General features: G+C 41.5%; 1 protein-coding gene across 3 annotated transcripts in view; it reads left to right on the top strand.

Moving 5' to 3' along the window:
• Window positions 1–15,297, top strand: part of nol8 (nucleolar protein 8) — a 72,316-nt gene that overhangs the window by 21,353 nt on the left and 35,666 nt on the right. For all 3 annotated transcript variants that reach the window (XM_073072674.1, XM_073072677.1, XM_073072675.1), the window contains exons 2-6: window positions 1,087–1,270; window positions 2,083–2,145; window positions 2,540–2,618; window positions 7,939–8,089; window positions 13,574–13,644. In XM_073072674.1, coding sequence (XP_072928775.1) covers window positions 1,132–1,270; window positions 2,083–2,145; window positions 2,540–2,618; window positions 7,939–8,089; window positions 13,574–13,644 — 503 coding nt within the window. In that variant the 5' untranslated portion in view covers window positions 1,087–1,131. The remainder of the gene's footprint in view (window positions 1–1,086; window positions 1,271–2,082; window positions 2,146–2,539; window positions 2,619–7,938; window positions 8,090–13,573; window positions 13,645–15,297) is intronic.

Raw genomic sequence — 15,297 nt, 5'->3', positions numbered from 1 at the left:
CGGGACATCGACACCACACCTCTTTAACCCACTTCAAGCAACCCACTTCGTCCATCCAACCATGTTTTTGAACGTAAACAACACCCCGCAGGAATTTTCTGAGCAATCTTTGTTTTTTGTCTCAACACAAGATCACGTCTATTCATAAATCGAGTGCACCAACTTCGTGTAGCTTTGAAATTTTCGCTGACCTCACGGTGATTTTCGTCCCATTTCAACACTTGAACTCGAATCATTTCTCTGGTAACAATGTATCCAGATGATCGCTGGTGATTCACCCACTCTAAAACTTTTTCTTCCAGTTCTGGCCACTGATAAGTTTTCCTGCGGTTTGCACATTTCGTCTTTGGCATTTCCCTCAGTGTGTCCTTGGCCTTTCTCCACTCTGTCACTCTCTCTCGTTTACACTAAACTTCTTAGCAGCTGCAGAATTATTCGTTCCTTTAGCAAAATCAACATCCTTCAGCTTGAAGCCTGCATCATTTCACATTTGTTTTAATCTTTTATACATAGTGGTTGCAAACTCAATACTGAGTACACGTACTGATCCCGCCACCCCGTGTTATGTTTTAACGAGATTACGATGGGTGCTAAATGCTTTCACAGGGGTTACATTTCAGAGGATTCTTTTCCATTGGAAAGCTAATCCAAAATTTCTCTCCCTGATTTATTTATTAAGAATTCGCCTATAACACTCTACAATGTATAGGCCTGTTTTCTTAGCAGGTACTGGTTCACAAAATTTCCAGGTTCTGGATCTGGCAAAGCTGAGTACCAGCATGTGAGATCTTGTCTGGTTAAATCAAAAACCTCTACAAAAGGGGTCGGCTTATACAAAGGTAACATGAAAAAGTCACTTTCTTAACCTTGAAATTGGGGGTTTGGCTTATACTCCAGAACATATGGTAAATAGTTTTGTTCTTTGTTTTCTTACTCAATCCATGAGAACACACCAAGACTTGAGTTTAAATAAAAACAAACTCAAATATCTACAAATGGATTTACAAATACACTTCTTGTATTTTTTAGAAAAATTGTGTGAAATTAAATGTATTAATTTTATTTCTTTATTATATATCTCAACAGTCAGAGCCTGTTGTACCAGAGTTATTTTGAACAAGATATTAGAAAATGGAGACAGCCAAAAGTTTGAGGCGTTTATTTGTTGGAGGATTACATCACTTGGCTTCTGAAAGTGAAATCAAAGAAATATTTAGCTCATTTGGAGATGTTGCAGCAGTGGATATTGTACTCAGGAAAGACAACCAAGGTAATGCTGAAGGAAACATACAATTTCAGATGTACAAGTTTGTTGCATGTGCCCAATTCCAAATAGTCTGTCAACTCTCTTTGACTCTCAGTCAGTCAGTAATCTGTTTTATTAAATTGGCTTTCTTACTTGCTGCAAAAATCCAACAGATCTAAGAAAAAGGCAACACGAGTGAATCTGCAGATGCTGGAAATAAATAAAAAACACAAAATGCTGGCAGAACTCAGCAGGCCAGACAGCATCTATGGGAGAAGGTAGTGACAATGTTTCGGGCTGAAACCCTAACTCCTGATGAAGGGTTTCGGCCCGAAACGTCGTCACTACCTCCTCCCATAGATGCTGTCTGGCCTGCTGAGTTCTGCCAGCATCTTGTGTTTTTTAGATCTAAGAAAAATATTTTCCACCATAAGATTTACAAAGGTGAGATATATCCAAGCAAATATGAAACAACTTTCTGTAGAATCAGTATTAACTTAATTGAATAAATAACAAGATGTACAAATGTCTTCAACTATCTGTAGAAATGTTTTCTCATTATTGCAGTTAATTTTATATACTTAATGGGGTGTTTAATACAGCAATTTATTTTCTTCTTCCTTCTCTCACCCCACCTCTACCATATCAACATCACAAAATGGAACAGCTAAATAGGTAATTTAGCTGTGAATAGAACTCCATCTTTTTACTTAGATATTTTGGCATTACTTCTAACAGGCTATCCATTCTTTGAACATGCACAGTAAAGTCATTTTTATATAAGATTTTTATGTAACTTTTACAATCAAATTAACTAATTATATTCACTTTTCTAGGGAATCCCATGAAGGCCTTTGGTTATATTAATATAAATATCTCAGAAGCTGACTTAAAACGATGTACGTATGTAATTAAATTTATTTATAATACTATTTTTTGACTGTTTATCCTCTGTAAAGATCTCTGTTTTATTCTTGTTGTATGTCATTTTTAAAATAAGATTGATTTTCGTATGTGATACTTTATTAAATTTTCTCAAAGTTTGGTTAAAATAAAATCCTTTTTAATGTAGTAAAATATTACTGTGGGGGGTGTAAAACATTTGATTTTATATGCATTGCTGTTTATATAAATTTCAAACTTGTTCAAAAGCACTCAGGCCAAAACCAAAAAAAAAGTAGCTAATTTGATCCTTTTGGAAATCAGATGAGTATGATTCTTTTTGTTTGTTATTTCATCTGCTTAATTACCTCTATGGACATAATTGCATTCAGCATTTTTTGTGCTTTCTAGGTATTTCACATCTGAATAAATCAAAATGGAAAGGTGGCAAGCTGCAGATTGAATTAGCCAAAGAATGTTTTTTGCATAGGTGAGTAGCTTCAGTTTATCATTTTACCAATGGTTATTTTCTTTCTTTTTGATTTACTTCATTTATGTAGTGCTGCATTTTTGAAAGAGTTTAGAGTTACTTAATGAACTACAACATTGTACAGTTTAAATTGTCAAAATCTTTGTTGTCATGTTTTTTCTTCGAAGTGTTGTTCCTACTATTGCAGCTTGTAGTCAGTCGATTGCCATTCTGTTTAATATCATATTTTTAAACACCAATTGAATTACTAAATCTGTTGTATAAAACTTAAATTTCACATGTTAAGAATTACAAAAAAAATTGAAAGTTTACCAGACCTTCATGTTTATGCATTAAAATTCTCTAATGCTGTATTGGTCAGCATTGAACAGGGTATATTGTTCATTTGGATTTTCAGAAGTTATTTGCCTAAGTTTCACATAATACTCTTATTAACGGAACTATATCCTTAAGATATAGAAGCAGAATTAGGCCATTTGGCCCGTCAAGTCTGCTCCACCATTTCATTATGGCTGATCCAATTTGTCTTTCAACCCCAGTCTCCTGCCTTATCCCCGTATCCCTTCATGCCCTGGCCAATCAAGAATCTATCAACCTCTACCTAAAATATACATAAAGACTGGGCCTCCACAGCTGCCTGTGACAAAGAATTCCACAGATTCATCACTCTTTGGCCAAAGAAATTCCTCCTCATCTCCATTCTAAAAGGACACCCCTCTTTTCTGAGGCTGCATTCTTTGGTCTTAGACTCTCCCACCATAGGAAACATCCTTTCTACATCCACTCTATCAAGGCCTTTCACCTTTCAATATGTTTCAATGATGTCAGCCTGTGTCATTCTTCTTAATTCTAGTGAATACTGGTCCAGAGCCATCAAACATTTTTCATATGATAAGCCATTCAATCCTGGAATAATTTTTGTAAACCTCCTTCAAACCCTCTCCAGTTTCAGCACATCCTTTTTAATCTGCCCCTCCACCTATCTTCGTGTCATCTGCAAGCTTTACAACAAAGCCATCAATTCCATCATCCAAATCACTGACGTAATAACATAAAAAGAGTCAGTACCAACACAGACCCCTATTGAACATCACAAGTCACTGGCAGCCAACCAGAAAAGACTTCCATTATTCCCACTCTTTATTTCCTGCCAATAAGCCACTGCTTTTTCCATTCTAGAATCTTTCCTGTAATACCACAGGCTTGTAACATGTTAAGCAACCTCATATCTGGGACCTTGTCAAAAGCCTTCTGAAAATCCAAGTACACAACACTGACCGATTCTCCTTTGTCTATCCTGCTTGTCATTTCTCCAAAGAATTCTAACAGATTTGTCAGGCAAAATTTTCCATTGAGGAAACCATGCTGACAGTTGTCTATTTCATCATGTGCCTCCCAAATACCCTGAGACCTCATCCCTAATAATCAATTCCAACATCTTCCCAAACACTGAGGTCAGACTAACTGGGCTATAGTTTCCTTTCTTCTGCCTCTCTCCCTTCTTGATGAGTAGAGTGATATTTGCAATCTTGCAATCTTCCAGTCTTCTGGAACCATTCCAGAACTTAGTGATTCTTGAAGACTCATTATCAATGCCTCAATTATCTCTACAACCATCTCTTTCAGAACCCTGGGGTGTACACCCTCTGGTCCAGGTGACTTGTCTACCTTTTTGTTTCGCAAGAACCTTCTTGCTAGTAATGGAAACTTCACACACTTCATGATCCCTGGCACCTGGAACTTCCACCATATTGCTAGTGTCTTCCACAGTCCAAAATGCTTATTTGTTTTGTCTGCCATTTCATTGTCCCCCATTACTACCTCTCCAGCATCGTTTTCCAGTGGTCCAATGTCCACTTTCACCTTTCTTTTACACTTCATATATCCAAAGATACTTTTGGTATCCTCTTTAATATTATTGGCTAGCTTATATTCATATTCCTTCCTTACATTCTTAATGGCATTTTTAGTTGCTGTCTGTTGGTTTTTACCAGCTTCCCAATCCTCTAACTTTCATTAATTTTTGCCCTGTTGTATGCCACTTCTTTGACCTTTATGTTGGCCTTGGCTTCTCTTGTTAGCAATGGTTATGTCGTCTTGCCTTTAGAATACATCTTCCTCTTTGGGACTATATATATCTTGTGCCTTCCGAATTGCTTCCAGAATTTCCAGTCATTGCTGCTCTGCCGTCATCCCTGCCAGTGTTTTTTTCCAACCAATTCTGGCCAACTTCTCTCTCGTGCCACTGTGATTCCCTTTCCTCCACTGTAATGCTGATACATCTGACTTTGCTTCTCCTTAAATTTCAGGGTGAATTCAATCATATTATGATCACTTGCTTCTAAGGGTTCTTTTACCTTTCACTCTCTAATCAATTCTGGTTCATTGCACAACACCCAGTCCAGAATAACTGATCCCCTATAGGGCTCAATCACGAGCTGCTTTTAGGCATTCTGGAAATCTCCTCTCTTGTAATACAGCACCAACCTGATTTTCCCAATGTACTATGATCATTGTAACATTGCCCCTTTGGGAAGCATTTTCTATCTCCTGTTGTAATTTGTAGACCACATTGTTACTACTGTTTGTATATACTATAACTCCATCAGGGTCTGTGTATCCATGCAGTTCCTTATCTCTATCCACAATGATTCAACATCTTCCGACCCTATGTCACCTCTTTCTAATGATTGGATTTCATTTTTTACCAATAGCCACCCCCTCTGCTTACCCCCGTCCTTTCAATACAGCACTTAACTTTGGACATTAAGCTCCCAGCTAGAATCTTCTTTCAGTCATCATCTGCCAGTCTGCTGCAAGTCAGTATATAGCGCACATTCAAATATAACACCTTAGTCCTGTATTCACCCTTTTTGATTTTGTCCGCCTTTTACATTGCCACTCATCCTGTTGACTACAATTTTGCCCTATCAACAGCCTCTCCTCACGTCACATTACCTCATCTTCAGCATTATCATTCGCCTTTCCTACAATACTTATTTCCTACGATATACGCAGCTCAGGACACTAGTTGCACCATGCTCAACTTTTTGATTCCTGACTTCGTCTGAGGTCTTACCAATATCTGTCTTCACAACCTCTCCACTAACTGTTCTGGCACGCTTGTTCCCATCCCCTTGCAAATGTAGTTTGAATCCTACCATGCAGCATTAACAAACATTCCTGCTAGAATATTAGTCCCATCCTATTTCGGGTGAAATCCGTCCCTTCTGTACAGATCTCACCTTCCCTAGAAGAGAGCCCAATGATCCAAAAATCTTATGCCCTCCCTCCTTCACCAACTCCTTAGCCATGTAATAAATTGTATAATCTTCCTAGTTCTGGCCTCACTGGGACGTGGCATGGGTAGTAATCCTGAGATCACAGCCCTGGAGGAACTGCTCTTCAGCTCCTAACTTAGCACCTAACTCCCTGAACATCATATGCAGAACCTTGTTATTTGCTCTACTGATGTCATTGGTACCTACATGGACCATGAACTCTGGCTGTTCACCCTCTCACTTAAGAATGCTGAGGCCTCGATTCGAGATGTCCCAGCTCTGGCACCTGGGAGACCCACAGATTCTCCTGTCCGCTCCTCTAATGAATCATTTGTCATGAAAAATGTGCCTTTTCGCTCCCCCTCCCCCCCCCTTTTCCCTTCTGAGTCACAGAGCCAGACTTAGTATCAGTGTGACTTTCCTCAGTTAGGTCAACAGTATCCAAAGTGATATACCAGTTGTTGAGGGGCATGACCACAGGGGTATTCTACACTGGCTCCTTAACCCCTTTCTGCTTCCTGACTGTATGTATCACCCCTCCAGCCTCTCAAATGACCTGGAGTTTATCCAGTTCCAGCTCCAACTCCTTAACATGGATTGTTAGAAGCTGCAGCTGGATGTACTTCTCGCAGTTGTAGTACACAGGAGGGCTCTCTGGCTCCCCACAACCCGCAAGAGGAGCAGTCCACTAGCCTGCCTGGCATCTCTACTGTCCTAGCTGAGCAGATGTAAAGCAGGGAATTATTTTTTATCATCCCATGGAATTCATGTGATAAATTGGAAGTGGTATTAGTTAGTGGATAGAAATCAAACTGGTTAAGGTGACTGGTATATAATGGTGTTTTAGGGATCTATGTAAGGTCTCTAATTTTAAAATGTGTATATACAGAAATATAGTAAAAATGAAATACATTAATATTAATAATGTTAAGGAGCATATCAATAGATTTACTTGTGCCTGCCATAATTTCCAAATGAAGGGAATGGGGCAAAGTCAATGCTATTTAAATATTAAACATACAGAATTCTTCGACTTCTAACTTCCGTTAATGCCCCTCCTCCCCTCCTTACCCCATCCCTGACATATCTAGTTTATTTCCCCCCCCATCCTTTTTTTCTCTCTTTCTGCCCATCACTCTGCCTGTTCCCCATCTCCATCTCCCTCTGGTGCTCCCCTCCCCCTTTCTTTCTCCCTTGGCCTCCCGTCCCATGATCCTTTCCCTTCTCCAGCTCTGTATCCCTTTTGCCAATCACCTTTCCGGCTCTCAGCTCCACCCCACCCCCTCTGGTCTTCTCCTATCATTTCGTGTTTTCCCCTCCCCCTCCTATTTTCAAATCTCTTACTATCTTTCCTTTCAGGTAGTCCTGACAAAGAGTCTCGGCCCAAAACGTCAACAGTGCTTCTCCCTATAGATGCTGCCTGGCCTGCTGCGTTCCACCAGCATTTTGTGTGTGTTACTTGAATTTCCAGCATCTGCAGATTTCCTCACGTTTGCTTTTTAAATACAGAATTCTTGTCATTTTGGCTTCAGATAGAAAGAGTTTATGCAAAACTGAACAAAAATATTATACAAAATACAAGAACGCAACTAATTTTTTTGTCTAATTCTGGGCACCCAGTTTAAGAAGGTTCCTAGAGGAACTGCAGAGGAGTTTTTGGCAGATAGGCAGAATAATCAGTAGTGACATAAGGGAAGAACTTATTAGCATTGTGCATAGTGAATTACTGTGGTTTGGAAAACACCACCCGAAAAGATGGTGAAAGTAGATTTGACAGCTGTCTTCCATAATTAATTGAATAGATATTTGAAAGAAAAAGAATACATGTTATGCAGAAAGGATGGGTTTATACTAACTAGATTTCATTCAAAGAAATGGTAGAGGCAAAATGAGCCAGATAGTCTCCTATTATAATATAATATATATATTCCTGTTAGTTATTGTTTTGGAATCAAGCAAGAGTTAAAATGTTAATAATTTTTCAAAAATATATTGCTTTAGATTTGAACCTAATTCTTTTTCTGCTTTAACTGATGTAGACTTGCTGAAGAACGACAGAATGCAGCTGAAAGTAAGCACAAACCACATGTTGACAACATAACAAAGGTGGTAGAGTCTCTAAAGAAAGTTGGTGTTGAAAATTTTAAGATGAAATCTGCTGTTCCGGGAACAGAAGTACCTGAACATAAGGCAAGTAATGATTCTAAAATTTGTTTTGTTTAAAATTTATCTTGTAATAATTAAATTCTGAAATTATGTTTGAAAATCATGCAGAATTGCAAATTACGCAGGACAACAGAGTAAATTTATTTTCTTTTCGCTTTAAAAGATAATAAATTCAAGACAAAGGCAAATATCAGGACATTGTGAAATTCTCAGTTTTTCTATTGCGCTTTGTATTCCTCACATTTCAAGAATTTTATGCTACTACTGTAAGAGGAAAAACACTAAACATTGATCTCCACTTAAGTTGTATTTAAGTGATCTCAGGGTATGCAGATTCATGACAAGGCTGAATTCTGTTGGCCTTTCTTAACCTCTCTTGACAAGATATTCAGACTTCCTACCAATCTCACTTTTTGTAGCTGAGGAAATGGGAGACTACACAAGTAAAATTAATATGTTTATTGTCTTGGAAATTCAGCAAAATTATGGCTTAGCTTCCATAATCTTACTGTAAATACAGTCCCTTGACTTGCACCATCCTGGTGAATGTTTTCCAAATGAATGGTACTGAGCATTTGGTACAATGTGTTAACTGCACTAATCTTTGATTTGAAGTTTTGTTGTTTTTTTCCCCCTGCCTTTGTAATGTATAGTATGTTAGTTGTGATGAGAAGGTAAAGAAATAATGTAACTTCTGGATGGACATGCAGAGTTAAATATGTTAATCTAGAGGTGGTTGTCATTGATTTTATGGTCCTTCTCATGGGGTATTGCTTTGCAGCCTTTTCTAGTTTAATAAAGATAATTGTTGAAAGTTGACTGGAGATAAATGTAAATATATTTAATAAGCCATAACTAAGTTTTGAAGCAGCTTGCTTAACTGTACTGTTGCTGAATTATCCTTTTAAAAAAATTAATGACCCAGAAATCAATCTATTTGTATTGAAAATTACTAATTCTATATATCTGAACTAGTTAATGTTGCACTAGGTACATTTAATATCAGAGACATGTATGCAATATACATCCTGAAATTTTTTTTCCTCACAAGCATCCACGAAAACAGAGGAGTGCCCCAAAGAATGAATGACAGTTAAATGTTAGAACCCCAAAGCCCCCCCCCCAGCTCCCCCATCCCACGCATGAGCAGCAGCAAGGTAACAAACCCACCCCACCAGCAAAAAGCATCAGCACCCTTCACCGAGCACTCAAGCATGCAGCAGGCATCAATAAAGACACAGACCTGAGACATACCACAGGCTCTCGCTCTAATACGAGAAAAAGAGGTGTCCCCGTTTCACAGCGAGAGGGGAGACATAACAAACAACTCGCTGATTTACAATGTTAAAGTACGTTCTGTTTTTTCCCAGCTCTGTGCCCCGAGAGTCAGCACCAAAAAGGCGCAGCTCTCTGGGAACACAACCCCCGGCAGCTAGCCCGATGTTCTGTGTTCTCCCGCAACGCTTCAGTCAGGGGCACTGGCCTAGAATCAGCACATCTCCAGAGCCACAAAAATCCCGAACCCTGAAGGAATGTTTGACTTCCAGGCCACATCCTTGGGATATCAAAAAGTGGCCGGCCGTGAGACTCTGAGCACGGGTCCCACTCCCACAAAGAACCAAAGTCAGAGTGTATCTCCAGGTCAGGGTCTTCAAAAGAACCTTGAAAATTGAATTGAATTTACTTTATTTCTTACATCCTTCACATACATGAGGAGTAGAAATCTTTAGGTTACATCTCTGTCTAAATGTGCAATGTGCAATCATAGTAATTTATAATCATTTATAATTAATAGAACAGTCAATTTAACATACGAGTACACTCAAATCAGTGTGAGTTAATCAGACTGATGGCCTGGTGGAAGAAGCTGTCCTGGAGCCTGGTGGTCCTGGCTTTAATGCTATGGTACTGTTTCCTGGATGGTGGCAGCTGGAATAGATTGTGATTGGGGTGACTCAGGTCCCCAATGATGCTACGGGCCCTTTTGACACACCTATCCTTGTAAATGGCCTGAGTCATGGAAGTTCACAACTACAGATGCGCTGGGCTGTCTGCACAACTCTCTGAGAGCAGGAGCACTTAGAGGAGTACATAGCATCAGTGACTAGCTACATCAGCAAGTGCATCGATGATGTCACTATGTCCAAGACCATCACCACACGCTCTAACCAGAAGCCAAGGATGACAGTGGAGGTGTGTGTGCTGCTGAGGGCCCGTGACTCTGCCTTCAGAGCAGGCAACAAGGCAGCCCTATCAACAGCAAAGGCCAAACTGTTGCAGGCCATCAGAGAGGCAAAGCATGCACACGCCCAGCGAATCCACAGCCATTTCCAGGACAGTGGCGACATGCAATGCATGTGGAAGGGCGTTCAGGACATCACCAACTGCAGGACAACATCACCTGACTGTTCTGGTGATGCCTCCCTCCCAGATGCGTTGAACAACTTCTACACTTGTTTCGAGGCGGAAAATGACATGGTGGCGAGGTAGACCACTCCTCCTCCCAATGACCAGGTGCTGTGTCTTACTGTGGCCGATGTGAGGAAAACTCTATGCAGGGTCAACCCACGGAAGGCTGCTGGACCAGACAATATTCCTGGTAGAGTGCTCAGAGGATGTGCAGACCAGCTGGCAGATATTCTCACTGACATCTTCAACATCTCCCTGAGCAGTGCCACCGTTCCAATGTGCTTCAAGGCCGCCACCATCATCACCATGCCGAAGAAGTCTTCAGTGTTCTGCCTCAACGACTACCATCCCGTTTCACTCATATCCATTTTCATGAAGTGTTTCGAGAGGCTCGTCATGAGGCACATAAAGACCCTGCTGCCCCACCTCACTGGACACCCTGTAGTTCACATATCGTCCCAACCACTCAACAGATGATGCCATCGCCACCACCCTCCACCTGGCCCTAACCCACCTGGACAAAAAAGACACATACATTTGAATGCTGTTCATAGATTTCAGTTCAGCATTTAACACAATCATTCCTCAGCACCAGATTGGAAAGCTGAAACTGCTAGGCCTGAACACCTCCCTCTACAACTGGATCTTAGACTTCCTGACTGGGAGACCTCAGTCAGTTCGGATGGGGAGCAGCATCTCCAACACCATCACACTGAGCACGGGGGCCCCCCAGGGCTGTGTGTTCAGTCCACTGCTGTTCACTCTGCTGACCCACGACTGTGCTGCAACACACAGCTCGAAGCACATCAGCAAGACTGATGAGTCAGCATGCAGAGAGAAGGTGCAGCAGCTAACAGACTAGTGCAGAGTCAACAACCTGTTTCTGAATGTGAGCAAAACAAAAGAGATGGTTGTTGACTTCAGGAGAGCATGGAGCGACCTACTCTCCGCTGAACATTGATGGCTCCTCCGTTGAGATTGTTAAGAGCACCAAATTTCTTGATGTTCACCTGGTGGAGAATCTCACCTACTAAGCACATCTTTCCCTCTCTACCCCTCTCTGCTTTTCGCAGGGATTGTTCCCTCCGCGACTGCCTGGTCCACACGTCCCTCCCCACAGATCTCTCACCTGGTACTTATCCCTGCAAATGTAAGTGCTACACCTGTCCCTACACCTCCTCTCTTACCACCATTCAGAGCCCCAAACAATCCTTCCAGGTGAGGCAACACTTCATTTGTGAGTCTGTTGGGGTCATCTATTGCATCCGGTGCTCCTGGTGTGGCCTCCTCTACGTCAGCGAGACCCGACGCAGATTGGGGGACCGCTTCGTCGAGCACCTCTGCTCTCTCTGCCACAACAGACAGCATCTCCTGGTTGCCATCCGCTTCAACTCTGCTTCACATTCCCATTCGGGTATGTCCATACATGGCCTCCTCTACTGCCACGATGAGGCCAAACTCAGGTTGGAGGAGCAACACCTCATATACCGTCTGGGTAGTCTCCAGCCCCTTGGTATGAACATCGAATTCTCCAACTTCCGGTAATTCCCTCCCTCTTCCTTCCCCCATCCCACTTTCACTCTGCCTCCTCTTCAAGCTGCCTATCACCTCTCTCATGATTCTGCCTCCTTCTACTACCCATAGTGCTTTCCCCTTACATTCCTTCTTCACCTTTCCTGCCTATCCCCTCCCTGCTTCCTGTCCCCCACCCCTTGATCTTTCTTCTGATTGGTTTTTCACCTGGCACCTTCTTTATAGGGCCCCTCCCCCCCTCCCTTCTTCAGTCCTGACGAAGGGTCTCGGCCCGAAAAGTTGACTGTTCGTTTCAACGGATGCTGCCCGACCTGTTGAGTTCCTCCAGCTTGATTGTACTTGGAGAATCTCACCTGATCCCTCAACACTACCTCCATAGCCAAGACAGCCCAGCAGCATCTGTACTTTCTGCGAAGACTGAGTAAAGTCCATCTCCCACCCCCCCCCCCCCCCCCCCCATCCTCACCACATTCTACAGAAGAGCTATCGAGAGCAGCCTGAGCAGCTGCATCACTGCCTGGTTCAGGAATTGGACCGTCTCGGATCGCAAGACCCTGCAGCGGATAGTGAGGTCAGCTGAGAAGATCATCAGGGTCTCTCTTCCCACTATAACAGACATTTACACCACAAGCTGCACCCGCAAGGCTAACAGTATTGTGAAGGACCCCACGCACCCCTCACACAAATTCTTCTTCCTCTTGCCATCTGGCAAAAGGTAGCATTCGGGCTCTCACAACCAGACTCCTTCTTCCCCAAAGCCATCAGACTCCTCGATACTCAGAGTCTAGACTGACATCTACATAATTTATTATTATATTGTAATTTGTCCTCTGCTGTGCCTATTGTCTTGTTTATTAATTATTGTACTGCCCTGTGCTGTTTTGTGCACTTTGTGTAGTCCTGTGCGGGTCTGTAGTCTATGTTGTTTTACATAGTCTAGTGTAGCCTTATGCTGTCTCACATAGTCTAGTGTAGTTTTGTGTTGTTTTATGTAGTACCAGGGGGTCCTGGAGGAATGTCATTTTGTTTTTACTGTGTACTGTACCAGCAGTTTATGGTCAAAATGACAATAAACTTGACTTGACTCTGCAGAGCCCTGTGATTAAGGGAGGTACAGTTCCCATACCAGGCAGTGATGCAGCCAGTGAGGATGCTCTCAATTGTGCCTTTATAGAAAGTTCTTAGGATTTGGGGGCCCATACCAAACTTCCTCAGCTGTCAAGGTGAAAGAGATGCTGTTATGCCTTTTTCACCACACAGCTGGTGTGTACAGACCACATGAGGTCCTCGGTGATGTGGATGCCAAGGAACTTAAAGCTGTTTACCCTCTCAGATCCATTGATGCCCATCTCCATTCCTCCTGTAATCCACAACCAGAAATAAAATTGTTTCCAAAGATGCAAGCAAAGGAGTCACTGTTTAGCACCATGTTGACTTCAGTCTGTCTCTCTGCAAAGTAGTTGTTTGAATAATGTAGAATATATTTTAGAAATCATTGTCTAAAACATACATTTTAGGCATTATTTTATACCAAGTATTTTAAATTATTCTGTATTTTTTCCTCAGGACTGGATTGTGAGTAAATTTGGAAGAGTGTTGCCCATTCTTCATCTCCACCAAAACAATAAGAAAAAAATATCCTTTTATGTAAAACTAATTATTTTTCTGATCTAAGAAATCACTTTACAGCAATTGAAGTAGTATTGCAGTGTAATCATTGTTTTAATTTATGAAATATGGCAACCAGTTCAGAGCAAGTTTTCACAATCAACAATATAAATAGGTAACCTGCTTTGGTGTCAATGGAGAAATTTGTATAGGCTTAGGCTACGTCCACACTGGATCGGATAATTTTGAAAACGCCGGTTTCGCATAAAATCAATAGGCATCCACACTAGGCGTTTTTGAAAATACCTCCGTCCACATTAAAATGGGTATTTGGGCGAATCTCCTCCTACTGGACATGCGCAGGACACATCTACAAAAAACAAGCGACGTATTTGGTGTCAAATCTCGCTGTGAAAGACTTGGCGTGCATTTGTCCAGTTACAGACTAGAAAAACTTAAAAGGAAATTGGCAAACGATGGACAGCTGTTGGCTCTCACGCAGGAGGACTTAAAACAAAAAAAGACATACTGGAGCGTATGGAGGCAACCGACAGGGAGTTCACAGACTCCCTGTGTAGACAGTATGACCCAGCTGACGACGAACATTGAAAAACTAACTCTGTTGCAGAGGGATTTGCAATGATGGCTCCCCCCAGTACTTTTCAGCGCCACAATACCAGCCTCACAGCCACTACAATAGCTACACATACGGACACATAGACCCCCAGGTGGCCCCACCAACATCTTCCCCATTCCCACAGAGGGGTCACCCTGGAAACATTTCCTACAGCCATAGTCTGTTCACCGATGAAAGGGACGACAGCTACAACTAAATGCAATAAGGCTTGTTACTGGGCAAAAGTGAAATTTACAGTACCTCATTTGTTTGCCTTTACTTTTGCCATGTCTTTCTGTATTATTTTCCTGTATTTAACATGTGCAATAAAACAAGTTACTGGGCAAAGGTGATTTTATTTTTACCTGAGTAAAAGTGAAATTTACAACTTTTTTGGCCTTAACATTTTCACGTCTATGCCAAACATAAGCTACTATTTAAAAATGACACTTCGGAAATAGTGACAAGTGCATCTATTGAATGTTTGCACAAGCAATACATAAATAAAGCACCTTGTTAAATGTATAAAACATGTCTGCATCAGTGTTATCTTGTACTTCCATACAATTAGGTTGTTACTCATCTATTGTCAGAGAAGTACTTGTGTAAATAGGTAAACCACCTTCATACAAGCAAGGACAGAAAACAGAGCAAAGTGCGTATACTTATTTATTCAGTAAGTTATGGGTCAAAGTAATTGGTGAGTACATTTCTAACTCTTCTGGCTTCAGTCTCGTTGCCATCTGTTCTGAAATTGTTAGGTTGCTTGGGGGGTTGGAATTCTCTGTCATACTACAAAGCTGCAGTAGCATTCTGCTCAGGGACAGTCTCCTGAAGCCGTCCATCACTGTTGTTGTGGTGTTGGAGGTTGCATTCAAGAAAACAATGAAATGCCGCACTGCCGCTACCATCTTTTCCAGCACATCATGACAGTGTTTTTAAAAAGCTTCGGTTACCCCGTACACACTATAGCGGCCAATCTGCATTTTCAGATTTACACACTCTGGAGAGTGTTTTAGAAAAACTTAATTTTCGGGGGAGGAAAACGGCGTTTCAGTGTGGACGG

This window comes from Hemitrygon akajei, chromosome 19 (assembly GCF_048418815.1).
Source record: "Hemitrygon akajei chromosome 19, sHemAka1.3, whole genome shotgun sequence".
Classification (NCBI taxonomy): Eukaryota; Metazoa; Chordata; class Chondrichthyes; order Myliobatiformes; family Dasyatidae; genus Hemitrygon; species Hemitrygon akajei.
The sequence above is the reverse complement of the archived record's forward strand: the minus strand, read 5'-3'. Positions and strand labels throughout refer to the sequence as shown.